Source organism: Syngnathus acus, chromosome 17, assembly GCF_901709675.1.
Source record: "Syngnathus acus chromosome 17, fSynAcu1.2, whole genome shotgun sequence".
NCBI classification, from domain to species: Eukaryota; Metazoa; Chordata; class Actinopteri; order Syngnathiformes; family Syngnathidae; genus Syngnathus; species Syngnathus acus.
Window position 1 is genome coordinate 2,033,267 of NC_051102.1, and position 20,136 is coordinate 2,053,402.

General features: G+C 42.7%; 3 protein-coding genes across 7 annotated transcripts; all 3 read right to left on the reverse strand.

Annotated features, from left to right (window-relative positions):
* Nucleotides 1-3,165: 3,165 nt before the first annotated feature.
* Nucleotides 3,166-18,220, reverse strand: LOC119136702 (alanine aminotransferase 2-like). Of its 5 annotated transcripts, none has more exons than XR_005100792.1 (12): nucleotides 14,373-14,974; nucleotides 11,970-12,059; nucleotides 9,602-9,710; nucleotides 9,115-9,248; nucleotides 8,547-8,790; nucleotides 8,084-8,163; nucleotides 7,761-7,897; nucleotides 7,426-7,600; nucleotides 7,196-7,351; nucleotides 5,887-5,999; nucleotides 3,732-4,175; nucleotides 3,166-3,700 (listed from the first exon to the last, which is right to left on the reverse strand). XR_005100792.1 is itself a non-coding variant. In XM_037275378.1 (12 exons), the coding sequence occupies exons 1-12, from the start codon at nucleotides 18,069-18,071 to the stop codon at nucleotides 4,085-4,087; spliced, it is 1,584 nt and encodes a 527-aa protein (XP_037131273.1). In that variant the 5' UTR covers nucleotides 18,072-18,220; the 3' UTR covers nucleotides 3,166-4,084. The 5 variants fall into 5 exon arrangements, 4 of the variants coding, with proteins under 4 accessions (XP_037131273.1, XP_037131275.1, XP_037131274.1 ...); XM_037275378.1 differs by adding an exon at nucleotides 18,004-18,220 and having other exon boundaries at nucleotides 3,166-4,175; nucleotides 14,373-14,559; XM_037275380.1 differs by adding an exon at nucleotides 16,235-16,252 and having other exon boundaries at nucleotides 3,166-4,175; nucleotides 14,373-14,559.
* fuz (fuzzy planar cell polarity protein) lies at nucleotides 15,758-17,630 on the reverse strand. Its single transcript, XM_037275402.1, has one exon. It carries the CDS (start codon nucleotides 17,366-17,368, stop codon nucleotides 16,052-16,054), a length of 1,317 nt encoding a protein of 438 aa, XP_037131297.1. The 5' UTR covers nucleotides 17,369-17,630; the 3' UTR covers nucleotides 15,758-16,051.
* A 662-nt stretch (nucleotides 18,221-18,882) lies between the features above and the next one.
* On the reverse strand, nucleotides 18,883-19,995 carry LOC119136745 (guanine nucleotide-binding protein G(I)/G(S)/G(O) subunit gamma-5-like). The gene is made up of 3 exons (XM_037275462.1): nucleotides 19,819-19,995; nucleotides 19,254-19,397; nucleotides 18,883-19,186 (listed from the first exon to the last, which is right to left on the reverse strand). The coding sequence occupies exons 1-2, from the start codon at nucleotides 19,897-19,899 to the stop codon at nucleotides 19,272-19,274; spliced, it is 207 nt and encodes a 68-aa protein (XP_037131357.1). The 5' UTR covers nucleotides 19,900-19,995; the 3' UTR covers nucleotides 18,883-19,186; nucleotides 19,254-19,271.
* Between the last annotated feature and the right edge of the window lie 141 nt (nucleotides 19,996-20,136).

The following is a 20,136-nucleotide window of genomic DNA, read 5'->3' on the forward strand; positions in this document are numbered from 1 at the left end:
GAACGGTAGTGTATATATTTATTTAGATAATTATTTATAGATTATATATATAATCTTCTGTGTAAAAAATCTTATAATATATATGTATACTTATATTCATAGATTATATATAATCTTATACAAATATAAGATATAATTTATAATATTTAATTCATAATATTTTATTATAATAATATTTACACTACTGTTCAAAAGTTTGGGGTCACCCAAACAATTTTGTGACCCCAAACTTTTGAACGGTAGTGTATATATATATATATATATATATATATATATATATATAATAATTCTATAGCCAGCTAAAGATTTTTACTAACCTCCCCGAATAATGTTGATAATATAATACACTAAACATTGTATGGCTCATGAAGGACAAAGGATTTCCTTCCTTGCTCGACAATGGCACTGATTGCCAGCAACTGGATGTGCTTTCTTTTTTTAGCTTCCAGTTACTAATTGAATTAAAATATCAGGTTTTTTGCTTCTTGCAAACCACACACGTCATCTGCCTGGAAGAGAGGCTGAATCATGTGATGCGCTCATTCGGACTACGTGAACCTGGCGGCACCGCTCTTATCAATGAGCCTTTGGAGTTACACTCACATATCTTAGGAGTCACATGATTCCTGTTCATACTGGTCAAGAGCCTGCTGAAATCAAAATGGTCTGCATTCAAGCCCCTCAGCATCAAATCCTTTGGGTCAATGTTGACTGAGTAAATGACATAATATCCACAAGGTCTATGAGGGATCGCTTGGTGACCATAATCAAAAAAAGTTTGTCACAACCCGTGCCGCACGACATGACCACAAAGGATTATGATAAAACTGAAAACAAGACAGAAGAAAACACAATAAGTCGATTGATTTTCATGGAGATGTCAATCGATGGGTTGTTTGGTTTGACGGCGTCCGAGACCGCGGTGTCACAATCAGGCGTCGTCGAGATTGAGCAGCGTCGAGGGGCTTAGTGGCAAACACAATCGAGGAGTGTAAACATACTGAGAGGGCTTGCGGGGGGGGGGGGGGGGGGGGAGCGATCAATGGCCGCAGTCTGGGATTGATTAATTACCCCTGGAAAGAGAGTGAGGGGTGAGGGCACCAGAGAAACCTGATCAGAACAAGATTTATCACCCAATCTGCCGAGCATCCCTCCCTTTTTGCTCCACGATTTGGCTTCTTTCATTCGTGCCCTTCTCGCCTTAAATTGTCCACGGACCCCCGCCCCTTCTAAATAAAAGTCAGGCACGAGCATCTCATTGGACCGCCCTTTCAATCGCTTTTGCCATTCATCCCAAATCAATGGCAAATATTCTCACTCGTTGCCACAAATCCCTTTTGCCACTGGAATGTTGTTTTATCGTTATCATTTTCATCAATCAGAATCAGCTTTATTGGCCAAGTTTGTGCATGCCAAACAAGGAATTTGACTCCGGTTGATCTCAGTCTCTGTACAACATTCAAGTGACTAACAACATTCAGGTTACTAACAACATTTAAGTGGCAAGAACAGGATATTATTGCCCAGTGATGAAGAAGCTGTGTCATTGCTTAAATGCTCTTTAATCCTGCTTTTTACGCCTACAGAAACCAACGACTGTAGATACATGTTTGGGATTGATGAAAATTGTAAGATAAATTTATTAGTTTGGAAAAATAGTTTGTTTACTATCGACACACAGACGGACGCTGATATACTGTTAGTACTGTTTTTCTGTCATTCATTACACCTGCTCTTCCTCAATATATGCATTTAAACGTGTTTGTATTATTTTAAAGTGCGTTTAAATCCTTTAAAAAATTTATGAGTGATCGCTGTGGATGAAGAGTTGATGGGAGTGTTTTACCCAAAGTCTCTAGGGATTAAGGTGAACATTTTCTAAGTATGAATGACTTGGAGGGGGGGCTTTCCTCCAGGCTCTCTGGGAATCGTTGGCATAGAGACAAGTCCTGCTATAAAGTCCAACCCCCCCCTCTCCACACACACACACAATCAAGCAGAAAAAGGAGTGCAGAGAGAATAGAAGAGCAGTCGTTGTCATAGCTGAGACAACCACATGACAGCGCTGTCCCTCCCCGTGTGTCCCCTTACATCGGCAGGCCCGCTAATGATGACCTTTGGTAACGGCGGGCGAGCCACCCCATTTAATTTGGTATTTGATTGCGTGTGTGTGTGGGGGTGCCGCTGGACCAAACGCTCTGAGGGCCTCCAGGTCAAGAAAAAGGACGGCTAGCCGCAATTAGGATTTCGGGAGCCCTTTGTCAACTTTAATTGAAGTTGACAGACACTATGGATGAGGAAGAACAAGACAGTCCAAAACCCCTTCAAACTGCATGATTCACTCTCTCACTGTCTCCCCGTACAGTCCATCATGCCTTGCACACGGACTGCAGCGCCATCCGTCTTGGGAAAGTGCATTCCGGGCAATAAAATAGATGACAGATTAATTAATAACATGGTAATTGTGCTATATTAATCAAACATACCGGAACATAACTTATTGGCACTTCAATCTTAAGACACCTGACAGCCTGACACAATAGTTGGTCTCGATAAAGTAACATATTCAATTCAAAATTTTCAAGAAATAAATCTCAAGTAACACATTCAATTCAAATTTTTCAAAAAATAAATCTAAAAAAAAACAGGGTAAGTAATCCATTAGTTTTCTGCAATCTAAATAATAATAAAAAATAATATTTTTATGCATCTTTTTTATCTACCCATTAATATTTAGCATACAATTTTTACAACATATCTTAATAGCAACCGACCAAATTGAGTCTTCTCTTTCCAATTGCTTGAATTGAACTCACATTTGGATCTCCATCCATCCATTTTCTGAACCGCTTATCCTCTCAATGATATTCAACATAAAAAGTGAGTTATTCTTTCACTTCATAACAACTAAAACCTCTCCAAATCAGATTCCTGTAGTGCTGATGAATGCATGCATTAATGACAACTTGTTGCCTTGACTTCATTTCAATTAGCTACATTCACTCAGCAATCAGTGGGCTGGACGCTGCGGTCAATATGAACAATGGATGAAATGACGCCAGATGGGCGGCTCACAGTGATTTGTCATCTGGTCATTGTTCACCACTTCTGAACAAAATACTAAACACTTAACCAACAACAACCAAGGATGACTTACTCAAAGTCATTGGTGATATAATCACTTTTGATTTTATTCATAACGCATGCAGTTAATAATTAGTCAAATAATGATACAAGTAGATTTAAAAAAAAAAAATGTTTCAGTAATTCTCAAAATTCTTTGCAACATAGGCTTCCTCTAGTCTAGTGCATGGGTAGACAACTCTCGAGCACATTCCCTTTTTCAAAATAACACAGACAGTTGATTCTTAGGGTCTCTGCTTTTTTTTTGCACTATTTGGCTTAGCATTGTTAAAAAACACAAAATGGAAACTTTTTTTCCTTTCAGTGGGATTTACTATGGAAACTGAAAGTAAGTCTTCCTACCCTCTTTTGGAGCAGCTTTGCATACAATGTAGGGTTGATTAATGCCTTAATAGCTTTTTTCATTTTGTCAGCGCTCAGCATGCTTTCATTATTGTCCACAGCTAGAGGAAAATAAACTCTGTGTTATATGATTTCTGCGTAAATACATGTTTAAAAAAAAAAAAGCTGTAAAATGTAGCCTCGAGCGACATTTATTTTAAGCATGCAAAAATGACTTTCTGCATATATCTCAGTCATGTACAGACTGCAGCAATGAATACTTCATGGTTTGTTTGTTTTTAAGCAGCGATAATTAATATTTTTTTAAATGTAATAAAAAAAAAAAAAAAAATTTAAAATAATCCTTGGCACATATTCTTTCCTACTTACCAACCACGCTGTACTACAATTTTGACGCAAAGTTAGTTTTAAGTGCCCTTATTAGGATGTCTGTATTCTGCAAACATCCATGAGGAGGAGGGAAGTGAGATAGAAAAAAAAAAAAATGTGAAGGCACTTCATAAAAAAAAAAGTGGAGGATCGGAATTTTGGCAGTTCTTCAACGTGTGTGTGTGTGTGCGTGTTTGTGTGTGAGAGAGAGAGAGAACGATTAGGGGACTTAGGAGTACTGCTTGGTGAACCTTTGGTGGAACTCCTTCACTTTACTCAAGAGAACCTTCAGCTTGTCGGTGGGAGGCAGGATGGTCATCCTGTATAAGGAGAAAGGTTTAAAAGATGTTAACATACCACATTTGACATTTTTTCCCAAGTAGTTCCATTACAAATGGCTGGCAGCAACTAAAATAATAAATAACTATTTTCAAAAAAAATTTTGTCGTCAGAAATGACTGACCTTGACCGCAGTGGCAGCAGACTCACTTCACAATTAGCATCCATATTTAAACTGCTCACATTTTTTTTTTTAGATTCTTGTCATATTCTCATAAGATATTGTCATACATATGTATCTTGACATAAGATAATTAAAATATCAAGTCCACTCCCCTCCGAATTGAAGTCCTGAAATTTGTAGCCCCCACACCCCCCGCTGCCTTTTAACATCCGTAGGAAGGCTGTCAGAGAACAAGAGGACCAAGTTGTTAAGCCGAGCCCATGCGTCTTCAGCAGCGGAGCGTGTAAAGATTTCCCCGGACTTTGAAGGATCACCGTTAAGAGAAGTGGTTCGATAGCGACGATAAAGCATAAAGCTTCTCCTCCTAATTTTGCAGCGGCGAATACAAAAACAATTGATCCATCTACTGCAGAGTCAATTAGAAACTCTGGGCTCAAATACATAGAGGAATTAATTAAGATGCTGCTCCAAAAAGTTCATTCATGATGACAGCATAGCGATTTTTAGCATCTTAAGCATTTTTTAAAATGTGAGCGACCCCACAAAAAATGGATGTTCGTGCTTCTCTTATTGTGTCCATATCTAATGTTGTTCCAAACAAAAGTAAATATCAAATCATCAAATTAATATCAATAAAGTTAATACAATGTTGTGAAAAAAAATGCTTAATATTTTTTAATTGTAAAATTAAAAAAAAAACGGATACCTAACAACAATGGGGGGGAAGTCTTAATCTCTACTTCAACATTTTACAAAATGTATTTGACATAGTCAGGGGAAAAAAACTATCATTAAAAGTATAAGTGTGGGGCTGAAATTACATAATAATCTTAAATTAATACAATAAAAAATGTAGACATCATGAAAAAATTTCAATTGCTTGAAAATACAAAGAATGACTTGAATGAAACTGTCAAATTGTTAACAAATGTAAAAAAAAAAAAAGCACTGACTACAATGTAATTAAAAATGCCTCCTTAAATTAATTTGTAAAACAATCTTTAGAAATAAAAAATAAAATGTAAAAATTAAAAATACATATAAAATAATTTCCAAAAATGTTAGTGAAAGAAACTGCCAGAAAATGCAAAGAAGAACTACTCGGGGGTAGAATCAGAATCAGAAGATGAAAAAGCAGTTGCTAGGCTATTTGTTAGCGACATTACGGGAGCAAGCTCCTCTTGCCATTATTGTGGTGAACGACTCGGGAAACTCGTTATAGAAACAAATTTAACCCAATTAGTTGCTCCTCAATTTGTCGTTTGGTAAAATTGCAAGCCTCGGGTCGTTCTGTCTCAGGTCAAAATTACAGAGGTTATGGCTTAGCCAATCTTAGTGTTGAAAACACGCTGAAGGATTGTTTTAGCAAACATTTAGGATTTGTTTAACATTTACCGTTTTTTGCCTAGACTGGGGAAATTAAAATAAAAACACTCTTGACACACTCCGCACTACAGGATAATTGCCATCGGACAATCTGGCCTCTGCTGACTTGATGAAAGAATGAAAATTACTCCAATTTGGCGTGATTATATGTGTGTGTGCGTGTAGGCCTACTGTTTTCTTACCTGAAGTGGTAGGTCCCGTCCTTCTGCCCGAAGCCGCTCCCAGGAACAAGGCAGATGCCCGTCTCCTCCAGCAGTCTCATGCAGTAGAACATGTCGGGTTCTTGGCCTTTTGACTGTGTGATACAAATGGCAAAGAGTTGTCCGTCTGTGTAATTTGAATTTGCAGCCCTTTATTCAAACACATGACATTATTTCAAATTGACGGTGCATTCATGATGATTGGTTCGTAACATGTCAGAAAATTGGGGATCATTTTTTCTAAATTAAAGGAATATGATTGATTTTCAATAACCAGTCTCATCAACACAACAAAAAATTATGCATTTTTGTGGAGTGGACAGGGGCTTCAGTTTGGGATTGTTTGGCCTTTAGCAGAAATTTGAGTTCTACTAAGAACCACTCTAGCTGTTGTGTTGTGGTACACGTGTTATTCTTATAATTCCTCCATGTCTTGAATGCACCTTTGTCTAAGAAAAGCGTACAACAGTGCTGACTAAACATTTTGTAGTGAAGTGAGCCCAAATGAAAGCAAATGGACATTTTTTTTAACCGGCTGGTGAATTAATGAATTGAAACTGGAAAGCTCTTGAGTCTTGTTCGCAATTGTTGCCCAGCCTACATTGGTAGAAGAGCATACTTTCAAGGGTCACTCGACCGCAGAAGCAACCTTCAGAGACTTCAAATGGTGACATAATGGACTCAATTTGAACAAAAGCAATAGATTCCGCTCGGAGGCGACGCGCAATATACGAGGGGGCTAATGGATTGCGCAAGCCGCTCGCTTTAACTACGTCCCATGGCGTGGCCGCTAGAAAATCCGTTGCTCGCTCCAAGTGCCGACGCCAAGCGATCGCGCCGCTCGGATAGCCGATGACGCCGAGGAAAGTTAACGAGGATCAATCGGCGGGTCAGCTGACCTTTTCAAGTGGGAAGCTAAGCAGATTCTCTCTCTTTGCAGACAACCGCGTCGCCTTAAAGAGCTTATTCAACAGAGAGACATGTTGTGAAAGAGTGCAAGTGTATTAACAGAAACATTAGCTCGCTAATGCTAACGTTAGCAGGACGCATTAGGGCTTACTTTGGGCTACAAATATCATTTTCGAGGATGGCGGCAGGGTAGTCGTGTGGTCAGCATGTCTCCCACCCAGTTCTCAGGTCACGCATACATATTTTTGACAGATATCTGACGGCCAGCCCGGGAGGGAGTCCGCCTCTCACCAAAATTCAGCTGTAATAGGCTTCAGCTCACCCGAATGACGTCACCATTCTTATGCCCAAATACTTTTAGTTGGCAAAGTGGGATACATACTGCGGCCTCTTTGACAGCTTTCTCTGGAATGCTGATACGAGGGAAGGAGTACATGGCACCCTGCACAGGATTGCACCTGATGCCAGGCACAGTGTTAAGCACCTCCTCTGTCAATCTGGCCTTGTCTGCTAAGGCACTCAGGGTGGCTGTACGTTCCTGAACGACAAGAAAAACAACAAAAGCATTCACTAAAACATGAGTAAAAAAATTTCGTGGAGATTTTAATGTACCTTCATGAATTTATCATACGACGGCTCTCCGGGCTGCGGCGGGTTGACCACCAGGTCCATCAGTGCCTGTCCGGGAACGGGCGGACACAGGCGCACAGACACCAGCTTGGTCAGTTGGGCCTTCACTTCGTCGTCCATGTTGATGATCTCCATGTAGCCGCCACGGAAGCCACACCTCGGAGGAAAACAGAGGAAATCCAAAATGAGTAGCATTAAGACTGGACGAATCACTAGTCTAGAATCATGACGAAATCTTATTTCAGATTTGTAGGAGGTCTCTGCAGATTTTAAGATGTACGTATGCCTGGAATAGGGGCTTAAGAGTTTTCACTTACTCTCCCATGTAACATTTGGAGGTGGAGTGAAAGGAGGCCAGCTCCACCGTGTTGGAGTACTCAGGCCCCATCTCAAAGAGCACCTTCTTGAACGAGTGGAACTGGCACCCGTCGGCATACACGTTATCCTGGTACACCTGGCGAGAAGATGGCGGTATGACAAGAGCATTTAGCCGTGTTTCTTTTGAGAGAGAGAGAGAGAGAGAGAGAGAGAGAGAGAGAGAGAGAGAGAGAGAGAGAGAGAGAGAGAGAGAGAGAGAGAGCGAGAGCGAGAGAGACAGAGACAGAGTGGCAAAGACAGAGGAAGGTTGCAGAGCGGTCACCTCGTCAGCCATGAGGAACAGACGCTCCTTGGCGGCGAATCGGATGACGTCTTCGATGCACTTTCTGTTCTGAACCTGGCCTGTGGGCAGAGAGGGTCGCTGAGCCTGAGCCACAGGGTTGTGTTGCTTTGCAATCCATCTAGGGCCCCTTTCTGGCTGCATCCATGTATGAAAATAGACTTCACTTTGCGCTAGCTAGACTTAAACTGGGCACAAAACTAGGGCCCCCAGTATTTTATTGTATTCGGTGTAGCCTCTTTGGTGTACTCCATTTGAAGAGGCCACCATAGAATTTGCAGCAGGATCTGACAAATGTAAAAAAGTGTTTACTCAGTTGCCATGGCGACAGCTGGTGAGTTCTCAGTAAGGAAAATAAGTACGATTCAGCTGATTGTTTTAGGGTTACCCCACCTCTTCAAAAAGAATGTTTTGATGCAAAACATAATACTCAAGGGGTCTTTACCAGTGGGGTTCCCGGGGTTGATGACACACAGGGCTCGGGGGTTGCAGTGGCTCCGTGCCTCATCCAGAGCCCGCTGCAGCTCGCTGATGTCCATGCTCCAGCACGCCTCCTCGTTGAGGTAGTAGTTGATCTGCACGGCGCCCAGCTCGGCCAGCGCCGCTGAGTAGAGAGGGTACTGCGGGATGGAAATCATGACGCCGGTGCGGGCCGTGCCTTCGCCGCATACCAGCAGTTTGAGCATCGTCTAGAGAAGACAGAAAATAACTAGAGGGGTAAAACATATACAAATTATGTCGTTAACAGGCAACAACATGGCATCATTGCAGTTGCTAGTCTTTTAATTGTACATGGCATCATTGCAGTTTTTAGTCTTTTAATTGTAAGTCAAAACTTCATTGACGTAGAGAGCAAACCAACAAACTGCAAGCATGATTCATTACTGACATCTGGTGGTCTAAGCATGCTACTACAACAAGGATGAAGGCGAACCAATTAAGTGGCCACTGTGTGTTACTTCTATAATTGACTGAATTAAGAAAAAATAAAACAAATTAAAAGAAATCTTTACCACGATGCCATCGCTGGCCCCTGTGGTGAGGTAAATGTCATCCGGGTCGCAGTGCACGCCGCCGTCCCTTTGCTGCACGTACCGGGCCACGTCATGTCGCACAGAGTCGATGCCTTGACTGGCACTGTATGAACCTGAAGAACAAAAAAATAAAGGACAAATAAAATTGAAAATTAAATTATTAAAATTAATCATTATAATCTGGTTCTGATCCAAATCATGATTGTTCAACCTTGGCAGAAGTCTGCCTTCCACTACTGTGCCCATTTAGTTATTATAGTTATCTAACTTGATATATATTTATAGTGAGCTGGGTCAAAAGTTCATCAAATAACCACCATGCCTTAGGTTGCCCACCCCCGCTCCAAAACTACAAGTTTCCATGACAACACAGCGCCACAAAGCGACCCCCTGCTCGGATGAGGAACACAGGACCGCTGTCATGTATACAAAGGCTGTTTGAAGAAATACAACATGTGCAACACACCCATACTGTTGCCACCGCAGGACTGAAGGATGCGGCGCGCTCGACTCTTTGCGTCTTCTGGGAACGTGCTGTCGTTGAGCAGTTCGGGGTAGGAGCACAGTGCCAGTACCTTTTCAAACCACACAGGGACAGGAGGCATTATTTATAATTGATTGCAAACCAATTAAACACACTCATTTAACATTGCAGTGCCAACTATGAAGTGCTGCCTCTGACATTAAAAATGATTTTATTGTCTTTATCAAGGTTTGCTTGTTTTTGCAAAAAAGTAGCAAAACGTATATGAGAAGAATGAGACTGATTTCAGCAAGACAAGTAATAAGGTGTGTTAAGCATACTACCGTAATTTTCGGACTATAAGTCGCACCGGAGTATAAGTCGCACCAGCCATAAAATGCCCAAAAAAGTGAAAAAAAACATATATAAGTCGCTCCGGAGTATAAGTCGCATTTTGGGGGGCAATTTATTCGACAAAATCCAACACCAAGAACAGTCATGAACGAGCAACAACAGGCTAAACGATAGCTATGCTAACGTGACATAAACACAAACTAAGAGCTGAGAACGGCCCTGACGTAAAATTCAGAGTTATTCAAAAAACTATTACATAAATAACACGTTAATAAAACCATCTGCGTCACTCCAATTCATTAAATCCATCAATCGTCCTTTGTCAACAATGCGTGCGCGCCGCTGACGGCTCTTGCACTTAAAAATATTCCACAGGCCCATATAACGATATATAAATTATATATCAAATAACTATTATATAAGCAATAATGTTATCAAACCATCTGTGCACTCTAAATCATTAAATCCATCGATCAAATTCCTCGTCCTTTGTCAACATCGCCGCGCGTGCGCCCTGACGTCAGCCTCGTCGTTATTCCACAGATCTACTATATATAGATAATATATATTGTAGCGTTAACAAAGTTCAAGGAAAGACGTGGGTTTGGTAAACGGCTCTTTATTTAACAAAACAAACTTACAGGCGTGTGGCGGCGTGGACGTCCAGCCACGAAAGGGGACGAGAGCTCCATACGATAGGACCGGGCGGGCGTAGAAGCCATGACCGAGATCCATGCACCGTCCTCGGACAGCCACCCGGCTGAGCGCCGGCCCTCGACTTCCATCCACGGAGCTGAAAGGCAGCTCGGTAGAGTAGGACCGGGCGTGCGTAAAAGCATTGTCCGAGCACCATCCACCGTCCCTGGACAGCCACCCGGCCGAGCGCCGGCGCCCGACTTCAATCCACGAAAGTGAAAGAAAGCTGGACGAGTCGATCTTTGTCCTTTATGTAAACAACCGTCGCGCTGCTGACGCGCGACCGCGACGTCGCGTCGCGCTGCTGACGTCAGCAGCGCGACGTCGCGCGTCACTCGTCCAGCTTTCTTTCACTTTCGTGGATTGAAGTCGGGCGCCGGCGCTCGGCCGGGTGGCTGTCCAGGGACGGTGGATGGTGCTCGGACAATGCTTTTACGCACGCCCGGTCCTACTCTACCGAGCTGCCTTTCAGCTCCGTGGATGGAAGTCGAGGGCCGGCGCTCAGCCGGGTGGCTGTCCGAGGACGGTGCATGGATCTCGGTCATGGCTTCTACGCCCGCCCGGTCCTATCGTATGGAGCTCTCGTCCCCTTTCGTGGCTGGACGTCCACGCCGCCACACGCCTGTAAGTTTGTTTTGTTAAATAAAGAGCCGTTTACCAAACCCACGTCTTTCCTTGAACTTTGTTAACGCTACAATATAGTTATATAGTAAATCTGTGGAATAACGACGAGGCTGGCGTCAGGGCGCACGCGCGGCGATGTTGACAAAGGACGAGGAATTTGATCGATGGATTTAATGATTTAGAGTGCACAGATGGTTTGATAACATTATTGCTTATATAATAGTTATTTGATATATAATTTATATATCGTTATATGGGCCTGTGGAATATTTTTAAGTGCAAAAGCCGTCAGCGGCGCGCACGCATTGTTGACAAAGGACGATTGATGGATTTAATGAATTGGAGTGACGCAGATGGTTTCGCGCTGCTGTCGTCACTTGAAATTCAAATTACAGTAATCCCTTGCTACATTGCGGTTCGTTTATCGCGGTTTCATTTTTTTTTTTTTGAAATTTTTTTTTTGAAATTTTTTGAAAAAAAAAAAACACATATAAGTCGCTCCTGAGTATAAGTCGCCCCCCCACCCAAACTATGAAAAAAACCGCGACTTATAGTCCGAAAATTACGGTATGTTTCTTGACCTTAGCATGTCACGAGTTTGCTATTAAGACAGCTGTGGACTGTTTTAAAATATGTAAAAAAAAAAAAGCATGATACACTCCTTGAAAGTATTTTGGTTAAAAGGGGAGGAGCTAACCTGTCGAAAAAAGGTGATTGGCTGCTGGCCCATGGCGTGTGCATCACCAATGTTAGCTTTGATGACCTCCTGGAAGGGCTTCTTCCTCCCCTGCATGACACAAACACAAAAATCAAGTCAAGCTTTTATTTTGTGCCTGACTTTTTTTTTTTTTGGTTTGGCTGACACTTTGTTGTTAAATTCCAGCGCTTGGACAAAATTAAATGTTAACAGATTTCGACTCATAAAACGATGGCGGCTGAGAGCAATGCAGCAGCGGCAGGCTGAAAAACACATGCTTGGATTCACTGGCTGTTTGTTAGTTTGCCGCTTTGGCTCACATATTGACCTCTTCCTTATGTCTATCGAAAATATCCATAGGGTATTCTCACTGATGTCTCGTGACCCAGAAACACACACTACACAGACATACCTTAACCACCGAAGTGATGGCAGTTTACGACATCCATAAACGTAAAGAGGTCTGTTTTCCGGGGCGTTAATGTGAAGTTTGCGTGGTTGGCTCGAGCAGCCGCGAGCCAGGAGGGAGTTAAAAGCAAATATTAACTTACACGTGTACAAATAAACAAGGAGGACGCGCATGAGGAGAAGCAGGGCACTTTCACAATCAACATTCCCTTGAAATCAAAACAACCTGTTTGTCCAGTTAAACGGAGGTAATATGAGTCTGTTCAACATGTTATCCTTTATCGCTTTTCAAAGACTTGAGTAGTAATTGAGTAGTTAATTGTTTGAAATGCTCACTTTAAGAGAGTGAGGGAGGAGGAGAGTGTGCGGTTTCGTGATGCAATTTTAATTCGTAATCCAAACATGACTATATGCACTGTATGCGGTTATTTTGTTTACTTTGCAGCCAAAAGAATAACAGAAATAAACAGGTTGTTTAAACTTTTGTTCACAGTACTTTCTATTTGTCAGAAAACCTGTTTACGCAGGTCACCATGATGTGAGCCTTTGGTTGCTTAAAGCCACTCAACATAAAATCAGCCGAGACTGATAAGACAATTAAATAGCATGTTTTGTCAGTTTTTTCTTTAAGGAACAAGCAGCCTAAAAACACTCATTTTGATTCATTCCTTTTTTTAGGCAGCAAACGTGGGCTTACAGGTGCAGTTCAATGCAGTCTGCCCACAGTAGGTGGATTCTACATTAGTGGAATAATGTTAGTGAACGTTCAGAAAGGCTTTTTTTTTTTTGGTCTGCCTGCCATCATTGTGTCAGAACGCGTCGGAAGACGAACAAGAAAAGCCTTGTGTGTCTGTGGTGCCCCAGTTGATTATCAGCTTGCATGCCCATGAGGACAAAACAAAGGCAGCAATGTACAAAGTGCATGTACACAGAACCTTTGGTGGGATGTTTGCCAAATGGTGGCAGCAAGACTTTCTTCCCGAGTTTGATAAACAAAGCTTCCGAAAATATACAATAAGTATACAGTAAATTTCATTGGTTGATAATGGATAAAGTTAACCATCAATTAATTAATTGGTTGAAGCCAAGTTGCTGAATCAATTTTGTCTCAATTGCAGGATGGTTGACATCCTAACAACTAGACCACTGGGCTATTTTACTAGAGGTTGATAGTTTGACAGTTTTGTCACTCAGCAAGGACATCTGAGATAAAGTCAGGCAACAGGTGCAATTGTCTACATAGGGGATAATTTAAACAAAATGTCCGAACCAGTAGTTAAACAGATCAGGAAATGTCACTAGAGACTCCTGTTGGGATAAAACCTCAATGATTAACCAACGGATGGACTTTGCCAAGAGGATATGGGCACAAGTGTCCAAGTGATAACCCGCCGAGTCATCATCGGGGGTATTTCTGTAGTGGCAATGACATACGCAAGAAGCTTTTAGCAGGAGAAAGTAAATATACCTTGTCCATTTTCACCCCAGTGATAACCCAAGACCGTCATTGAAATCACTGTTCAGGTGGCACATGAGCAAATGGGTGCTATTATTCACATGGATGCCAAATTGTTGGAAAAGTTATGTAAGCATCTTTACGCTCCTGAGATACTTCATTAGGTATGCCAGAATAATTAAATATGAGTCAATGCAAAATAATTTGGGATAATAATGATAATATAGATGTTGGGGAAAGTTCGACACGCCCCAAAACTACATTCAAGCTCCCATCAGAGTGTCATATTTTTGTTGTTTAATAAAACCTTTGTTCCTGGGATTAACCTGCAAAAAATCTAAATTGAAGCCATTTACAAGCAAAACTGCTCCTCAAAGAACTTATTTCAAGCCATGTAGAATGATGCAAACCACAATAATAGCATGATTATGTTTGTGTGTCTCATAATGTGACCGATGAGTGAACATTTGCAAGCAATTAAGGATGCAACTAATCACAAATGGCTAAAAGTTCATTTTAGGGATGGAAAATTGACGCACCTCGGAGAGCTCTTTCTCCAGCTCCACCGCCCGCTGCACGATGGGCCCCCGCACGGCGTACTCCACCATCTTCACGGTGGGGTTCATGGTGTCGATGGTCAGGACCTTGCCCCGCCGCGAGGTACCGTTCTCGGTCACGCTCTCCTTGGGCAGACCGCAACGCGTGGCGCTCAGGCCGGCCATGGCTCTGGCGGACATAAGGGGAGAGGTCAGTGAACGCACCGCGGGTACAAAGCCACAGCTAACGGCTAACGGTTCACCCCGGCTTCGAGGCAAACTGAGTCGGGCAACTTTTCCGGGTGACAGCCTCCCTATCCTCGCCGCTGCCATGTTCCCCTGATAATTTCTAGAGGAGTTAAATCGAAAAAAGTTCAACGATAAGCTGAGCAAGTGCAGCCGCCACCTTGAACAAGAGTCCCTATGAACTTTGATCAGGGTGCCAGATCGAACTTCCTCAAAAATAAAATGGTGGTACAAAAAATATTCCCGAGTTCTTCCCAGTCAGCCACTAAGTGTGGATTTTTTTTCTTTTGGGAAAAAGAAAGGGGGTTGGAATGAACTCTGCACACATGGCAATGCTTTCAAGACGAGGGTAACCCTCCCCCTTTTTGGGTGTTATCCCTCCCCTTCCAACGCACCAAGCTCGGTTCTGCTCAGGTTTTTTGGACCCTGGCGTGGCGACGAGGCTAGATGCAATTCACAGAGATACAGATTGACGGTGAACGCACCACGGAGAAGACAGTTAAGGAGTTTTCCCCCAAATGCAAAAATAAGCATCGAGGGACGCTCCTCCTATTTCAGCCTCACCCCCTTTTATTCAAATGAGAGTTGCTTTGGCGTCGGTAATGCATGTTTTGACGTTGTTGTGGCAAATAGTTGTTGATTTTAGAACATTTGGGTGAACGCTTTTTTAAAATGAATAATGAATGAACTGAATAACGCGTAAGGAAAGTAATCATGTTAATGTGAATTATATTACGTCCATTATAAACTGAATATTTTTTATATTTTCAAGGGAACGAATGATTTTTGATCAAACTGTTATTTTATATTACAGTATATAATTAATGTAGACGTATTAATTTAATTAAAAAAATAACAGAACAAACAAAGTTGGGGTAAAATAAATATAATTAAAAAATAAATATTACCAATAACATATATGAATCACTCTTCCATGGAAATGTCTGATTGCAGGGGCATCGCTTGTACGCAGCCCCGTTTCAAGTCACCCCATATTAATTTTCATTTGGGTATATGTCTGGGCTTTGGCCTTTTTTTGTGTCACCAAAAAGAACAAACTATGAGAGTAACTACACATGACATGATTCAATTTCTTATATTCAAAATGCAGAAAAATCCCATAATGAAAAAGAATCAAAGGATATATTTTAGCTGTGTTTTTATCATAATACTCTTCACATAGTTTCACATAGCATATACTCGTCATTCATATACAGTAGATCTCTCCACCATACTAAACATACTGTTAAGCATGATCATCTTTGCAGGCAGAATAAGTCTTCCCTGTAAATTGATTTAACTGTAGAGGTGACAATTATTCATTCGCCTGTGCCTTTTGGACAAAACTTGCGTCCAAAGGGCGTGCTCACAAAGCTGATACAGGTTGTTAATTCACAGAAATAATCAGGCTTTGGTGGACGTCAGAAATGAGTTCATTAGAAGCTAGTAGCAGCAGTGATACTTGAGAGAGTTTGTGCGGCAATGGTGTTCAGGGCAAATGTCGGTGCCGTTAGCGGTGTTAGAAGAAAGAGTTGGTGCTGCGGTGTCTGCAGCGCAAAACATTTACACTCATCTGTGACCAAATAACACTTCAGTGGCTGGTGAGAGAATCCACGTACAAAGTCCTCTGTGTTCTCCGGGTGGGCGCCCCCCTCCACCTCCTCGGCAGCCTCGGCTTCCTCCTGCTTGAAGTAGCGCGTCGTGCAGAAAATGTAGAAGAGCTTTAGGAGCTCCCAGCAGCGAGCCTCGGAGGGCGAGGGCGGGTCACTTTGGGGGCGGGCGCACGAGTGGCTGGGCGCGCAGGAGATGGAGCGATGGCTCTCGCGGTGGATGAGGAGGAAGGCCAGGACGTCGGGGCGCAAGGTGACAGATGTGGGAAGGCAGTGTTCGCCAACGGTGAGGCAGTTCCTCAGGGTGTCCGTCAGGGGTGACCAGAAGCGGCACACAAGGGTGCTTTCGGCACCCTGCAAGGACGGTGTGGGGCCACACAGCACGCACACGTCGGCCCCTGGGAGCAGCTGAAAGCGAAGGAGACGGTGGGCAACGGTGGGGCTGCCCTGAGGGAGAAACACCGGGTAGTCGCAGGAAGCGGCGCCAGAGTCAGAAAGGGCCCGCAATAAAGCCAAGAGCAGAACTATTTCCTGAGGGGCCAGGCGCCACCACATCTCTGTGGCGGCGGCGACCCGCCCGTGGATCAGGAGGCAGCCAAACTCGCTGTCGGCGGCTTTGGTGAAGCCCTGCACGGCCTCCTGGAGGAGGGATGGCTGCGGGGGCAGCAGACAGTCGGCACAATGCGTCAGCTGGCCCAGGATGCCAGGGCGCCGCTCCTCCAACAGCTCGTCAATTAGGCTGAAGCAAGAGCGCAGGTCCTTCTTCAGACGCTCCAGGTTCCTGGCGTTGACCAGCTCATCCTGGCCCAGCACCATTACCATGCAGCTCCACACGTTCTCCAGAAGGCGCTGGAGACGCAGGTGCTCCCCTTTGCTGCTGTCCGCACCCTGACCTGCCTGGTGACTCGCGCTCACAGCGATGAGCATCACGCTGTCCTGAAAGACTCGCCACACTACTCTCCCGCCACCCTCAGTCTCACAGCTGGACAACACGACCCCTTGTCCACTTCCAAACATGTGAACGCCATTGAGGGAACCAATGACTGAGAAGGGGAGCTGCCTGGAGGCCCCCCTTGTGAATAGGGGAACCCCACTGCTGGCTGTGAGGCACACAAGCTGTATGGACCCCTCCTGGAACATCATGCTAGGGCTGGGCGATACTTTTTAATTTTTATTAAAAAAAGTTATTTGCCACACATTGGAGATTCAATATTTGCTGAAAAAAAACATCCTGCTTTTGTATTCCTTTTACACCACTGTAAGAAGCCCCAATCTAAATATTCATGATCTGTTTTTTTTCTAATGGGGAATCAGAATGAGCTTTACTAGCCAAGTTTGTGCATGCCAAACAAGGAATTTGACTCCGGTTGATCTCAGCCTCTGTACAACATTTAAGTGACTAACAACATTTAGGTGACTAACAAAATTTAAGTGGCAAGAACAGGATATAATTGACTAGTGATGGATATTAAAATAAAAAACAATATTTGTTCTTTATAAACGCAAAATGACCTAAATCAGAATTTTGTGATTATTTTCACTGATAATAACATTTTATTTCAAGGACTTATCGCCCAGCCCTTCATCCTGCTTTAGGATCGTCATGTAGCTAGCATGCTAGTTCGCTATTCATCGGCGTATGAGCCGTTAGCATTAAACTAGTTACAAACATCAAACTACGACTATCATGCAGCAAAGGTGAAAGTTTTCTTTTTGCTCTCCACCTGAAGCTTTAAGCCAAGGGGGATGAACATGCTGGGTTAAGGGAAACGGGTTACCGTCGTTTCCACAGCAACGCGGTCCCATGATTCATTTCTTCGACCGGCGTCTGCGAGGAGCGTTTCATTGTGGCCGATTCAAAAGCAGCTTTTAGCGGTACACTCGTCACGCTGCCGCCTTTAGGTGCACGACAGTCGATAGACAGCACCTCGGTCTCTCGCGTAAACGATCCAGTGTGTATGTTTTTTTTTTTTGTTAGCTTGTTCCTCTTTTTTTGCGGAGGAATGACACCAGTCTTCTCGGTCTAATTCTTCTTCTACTACTAAATGTAGTTAAGGCGGTTAGTGGATGTGTTTGCGCCATCATCTGGCAATAGTGGGAATCAAGTTTAACGGATTTACTGAAACGGAGAATTTAGAAATTGATCACATTCTGTTATGAATATTAATTGAACAAATATTTGGTATACGTCTATAAGGCAATACAGGAACTGAAGGTAAAAGAAGTAGACGTTTCAAGTCATGTGATCCCACCATCATACATGCATTCTCATTTAGTTTACTAAATTTATTGGGTTGAAAGGAAATTGTTCCAAAAATTGATTGTAATTTGTGGGGTCCGACCGTGCTTCATATAGATGGAGATGATTATGTACCAACGCACTATAATAAATTCACTAATCCAACATGCTACTTTATGAACTAGGAATATTGACAAAATCATTTACTGTTTTTTCTTCATCTACATTCTATAAACTTTGCTGGTACTCTTTACGTGGAAAAGATTTCCAATACGGCCACCATCAATGTTTTTAGAAACACATTTTGGATGACACTGTTGTAAGAGGTAGCAATTATTTTTGTTATACTTCACTTTCTGAAGGTCAAAAATATTAAACCTATATTTTGCTGACTTAATTCCCGAAAGGCCAACACACATTTGGAGTAACAAAGAATGGTTTTATTCATTAAATACAAAAAAGTCCATTGGAGTGAAGACTAAAATAGAATAGAAAAGGCACGATTAAAAATCAACTGTGCCATGAAAAATAAAACTGCTTTCTTTCTTCATCTTCTACTGAGGCTGAAAATAGATGGTTGTCTTCTCTGACATGGTTCGGATGTATAATACACTCAAGAGATCCTCAATCCTTGTCCCCTCCCTTCCCTGTGGCAGTTTTAATGGCTTGGCATGAGGAGCAGTGTTGAGGTCGACATTTCCCTGTAGCATCAAAATGAAGGCCTGCAAAGCAGAGATTAGAGTCAGGATCCAAAAGGAGACTGTGATGCGGGTCAAGGTGCACACTCACCAAATGAGCACGGCAGGTTCACAAGAAAGAGCAGACCTTCTGCGGCCTGAACGGGTTGGTGCTGGACGACACTCCAGTAAGCAAGGGGTCTTGCAAGGCATTCTGCATGCAGAACTGCTGGAGGTCTGCGGCTGCTTGGGACACCTTGGGAGCAAAAAGACAAATACAATAATTCAGTCACTGGTTTGGTTTGTAACATGACAGAAAGGAGGAGTCCTAATTCTGTAGTCAGAGTGTTGAATAAATGTAAGTGTACTTTTACAACAAATTAGCTTGAGAATCGCATCTTTTTCAAATCAATTCTCCCAAGTTGCATTCAAAATAAAAATAATGACTACAGACCCAATCAACCGCAAGTGGTTTTTTTTGTATAGTTAACCAGATATTTTTAAGTTAACATTACAGGAGTCGATGGCAATACTTCCCGTTCTTTATCTAAGTAACGCCCCAGTCGTGTGTGCCGGTTGACTAATGGCTAACTTATGTCGGGCTAACGCCAAAGCTAGCTGGGCGAATGTAACGGTCGAAACACACGGCCCTCAAAATAATCACATTTGCTGGTTACCTTCACTCTGGGTATGCTCGCTTCGAAGCGCAGCTGTTGTACGACCTTTTTCATGGCTACGATGTTGTTAGAACTCGACATTGTCGCTATGCTTTTCGGCTGTTTGGAAAGAGTCTGCGAGGTTCCGCTTCTGTTCGGATGGAAGAGACCAACGGAACGATGCTATGACAATTTCCTGTTTGAATTGTTGGCTGCAGTGCGCCTTACAGACACTCAGGGGTGCTAGAAACACAAAAGAATGTTAAAGACTTTAAAACTGATTCAAAACTTTTACTTGAATTGATAAGAACATTAACCAACATTTAATATAGTTTACCA

Bases quoted from the DNA above. Each gene is read 5' to 3' on its own strand.
- LOC119136702 (XM_037275377.1), bottom strand. From the start codon at position 14,702: ATGGCAGCGGCGAGGATAGGGAGGCTGTCACCCGGAAAAGTTGCCCGA. The intron at 9,249-9,601 runs GTGTGTTGCACA...TTTGTTCTTCAG, and splicing joins CTGCGGTGGCAACAGTATGG to GTTCATACAGTGCCAGTCAA. The intron at 8,164-8,546 runs GTAAAGACCCCT...CTCTGCCCACAG, and splicing joins CAACCCCGGGAACCCCACTG to GCCAGGTTCAGAACAGAAAG.
- fuz (XM_037275402.1), bottom strand. From the start codon at position 17,368: ATGATGTTCCAGGAGGGGTCCATACAGCTTGTGTGCCTCACAGCCAGC.
- LOC119136745 (XM_037275462.1), bottom strand. From the start codon at position 19,899: ATGTCGAGTTCTAACAACATCGTAGCCATGAAAAAGGTCGTACAACAG. The intron at 19,398-19,818 runs GTAACCAGCAAA...TTTGCTCCCAAG, and splicing joins CGAGCATACCCAGAGTGAAG to GTGTCCCAAGCAGCCGCAGA.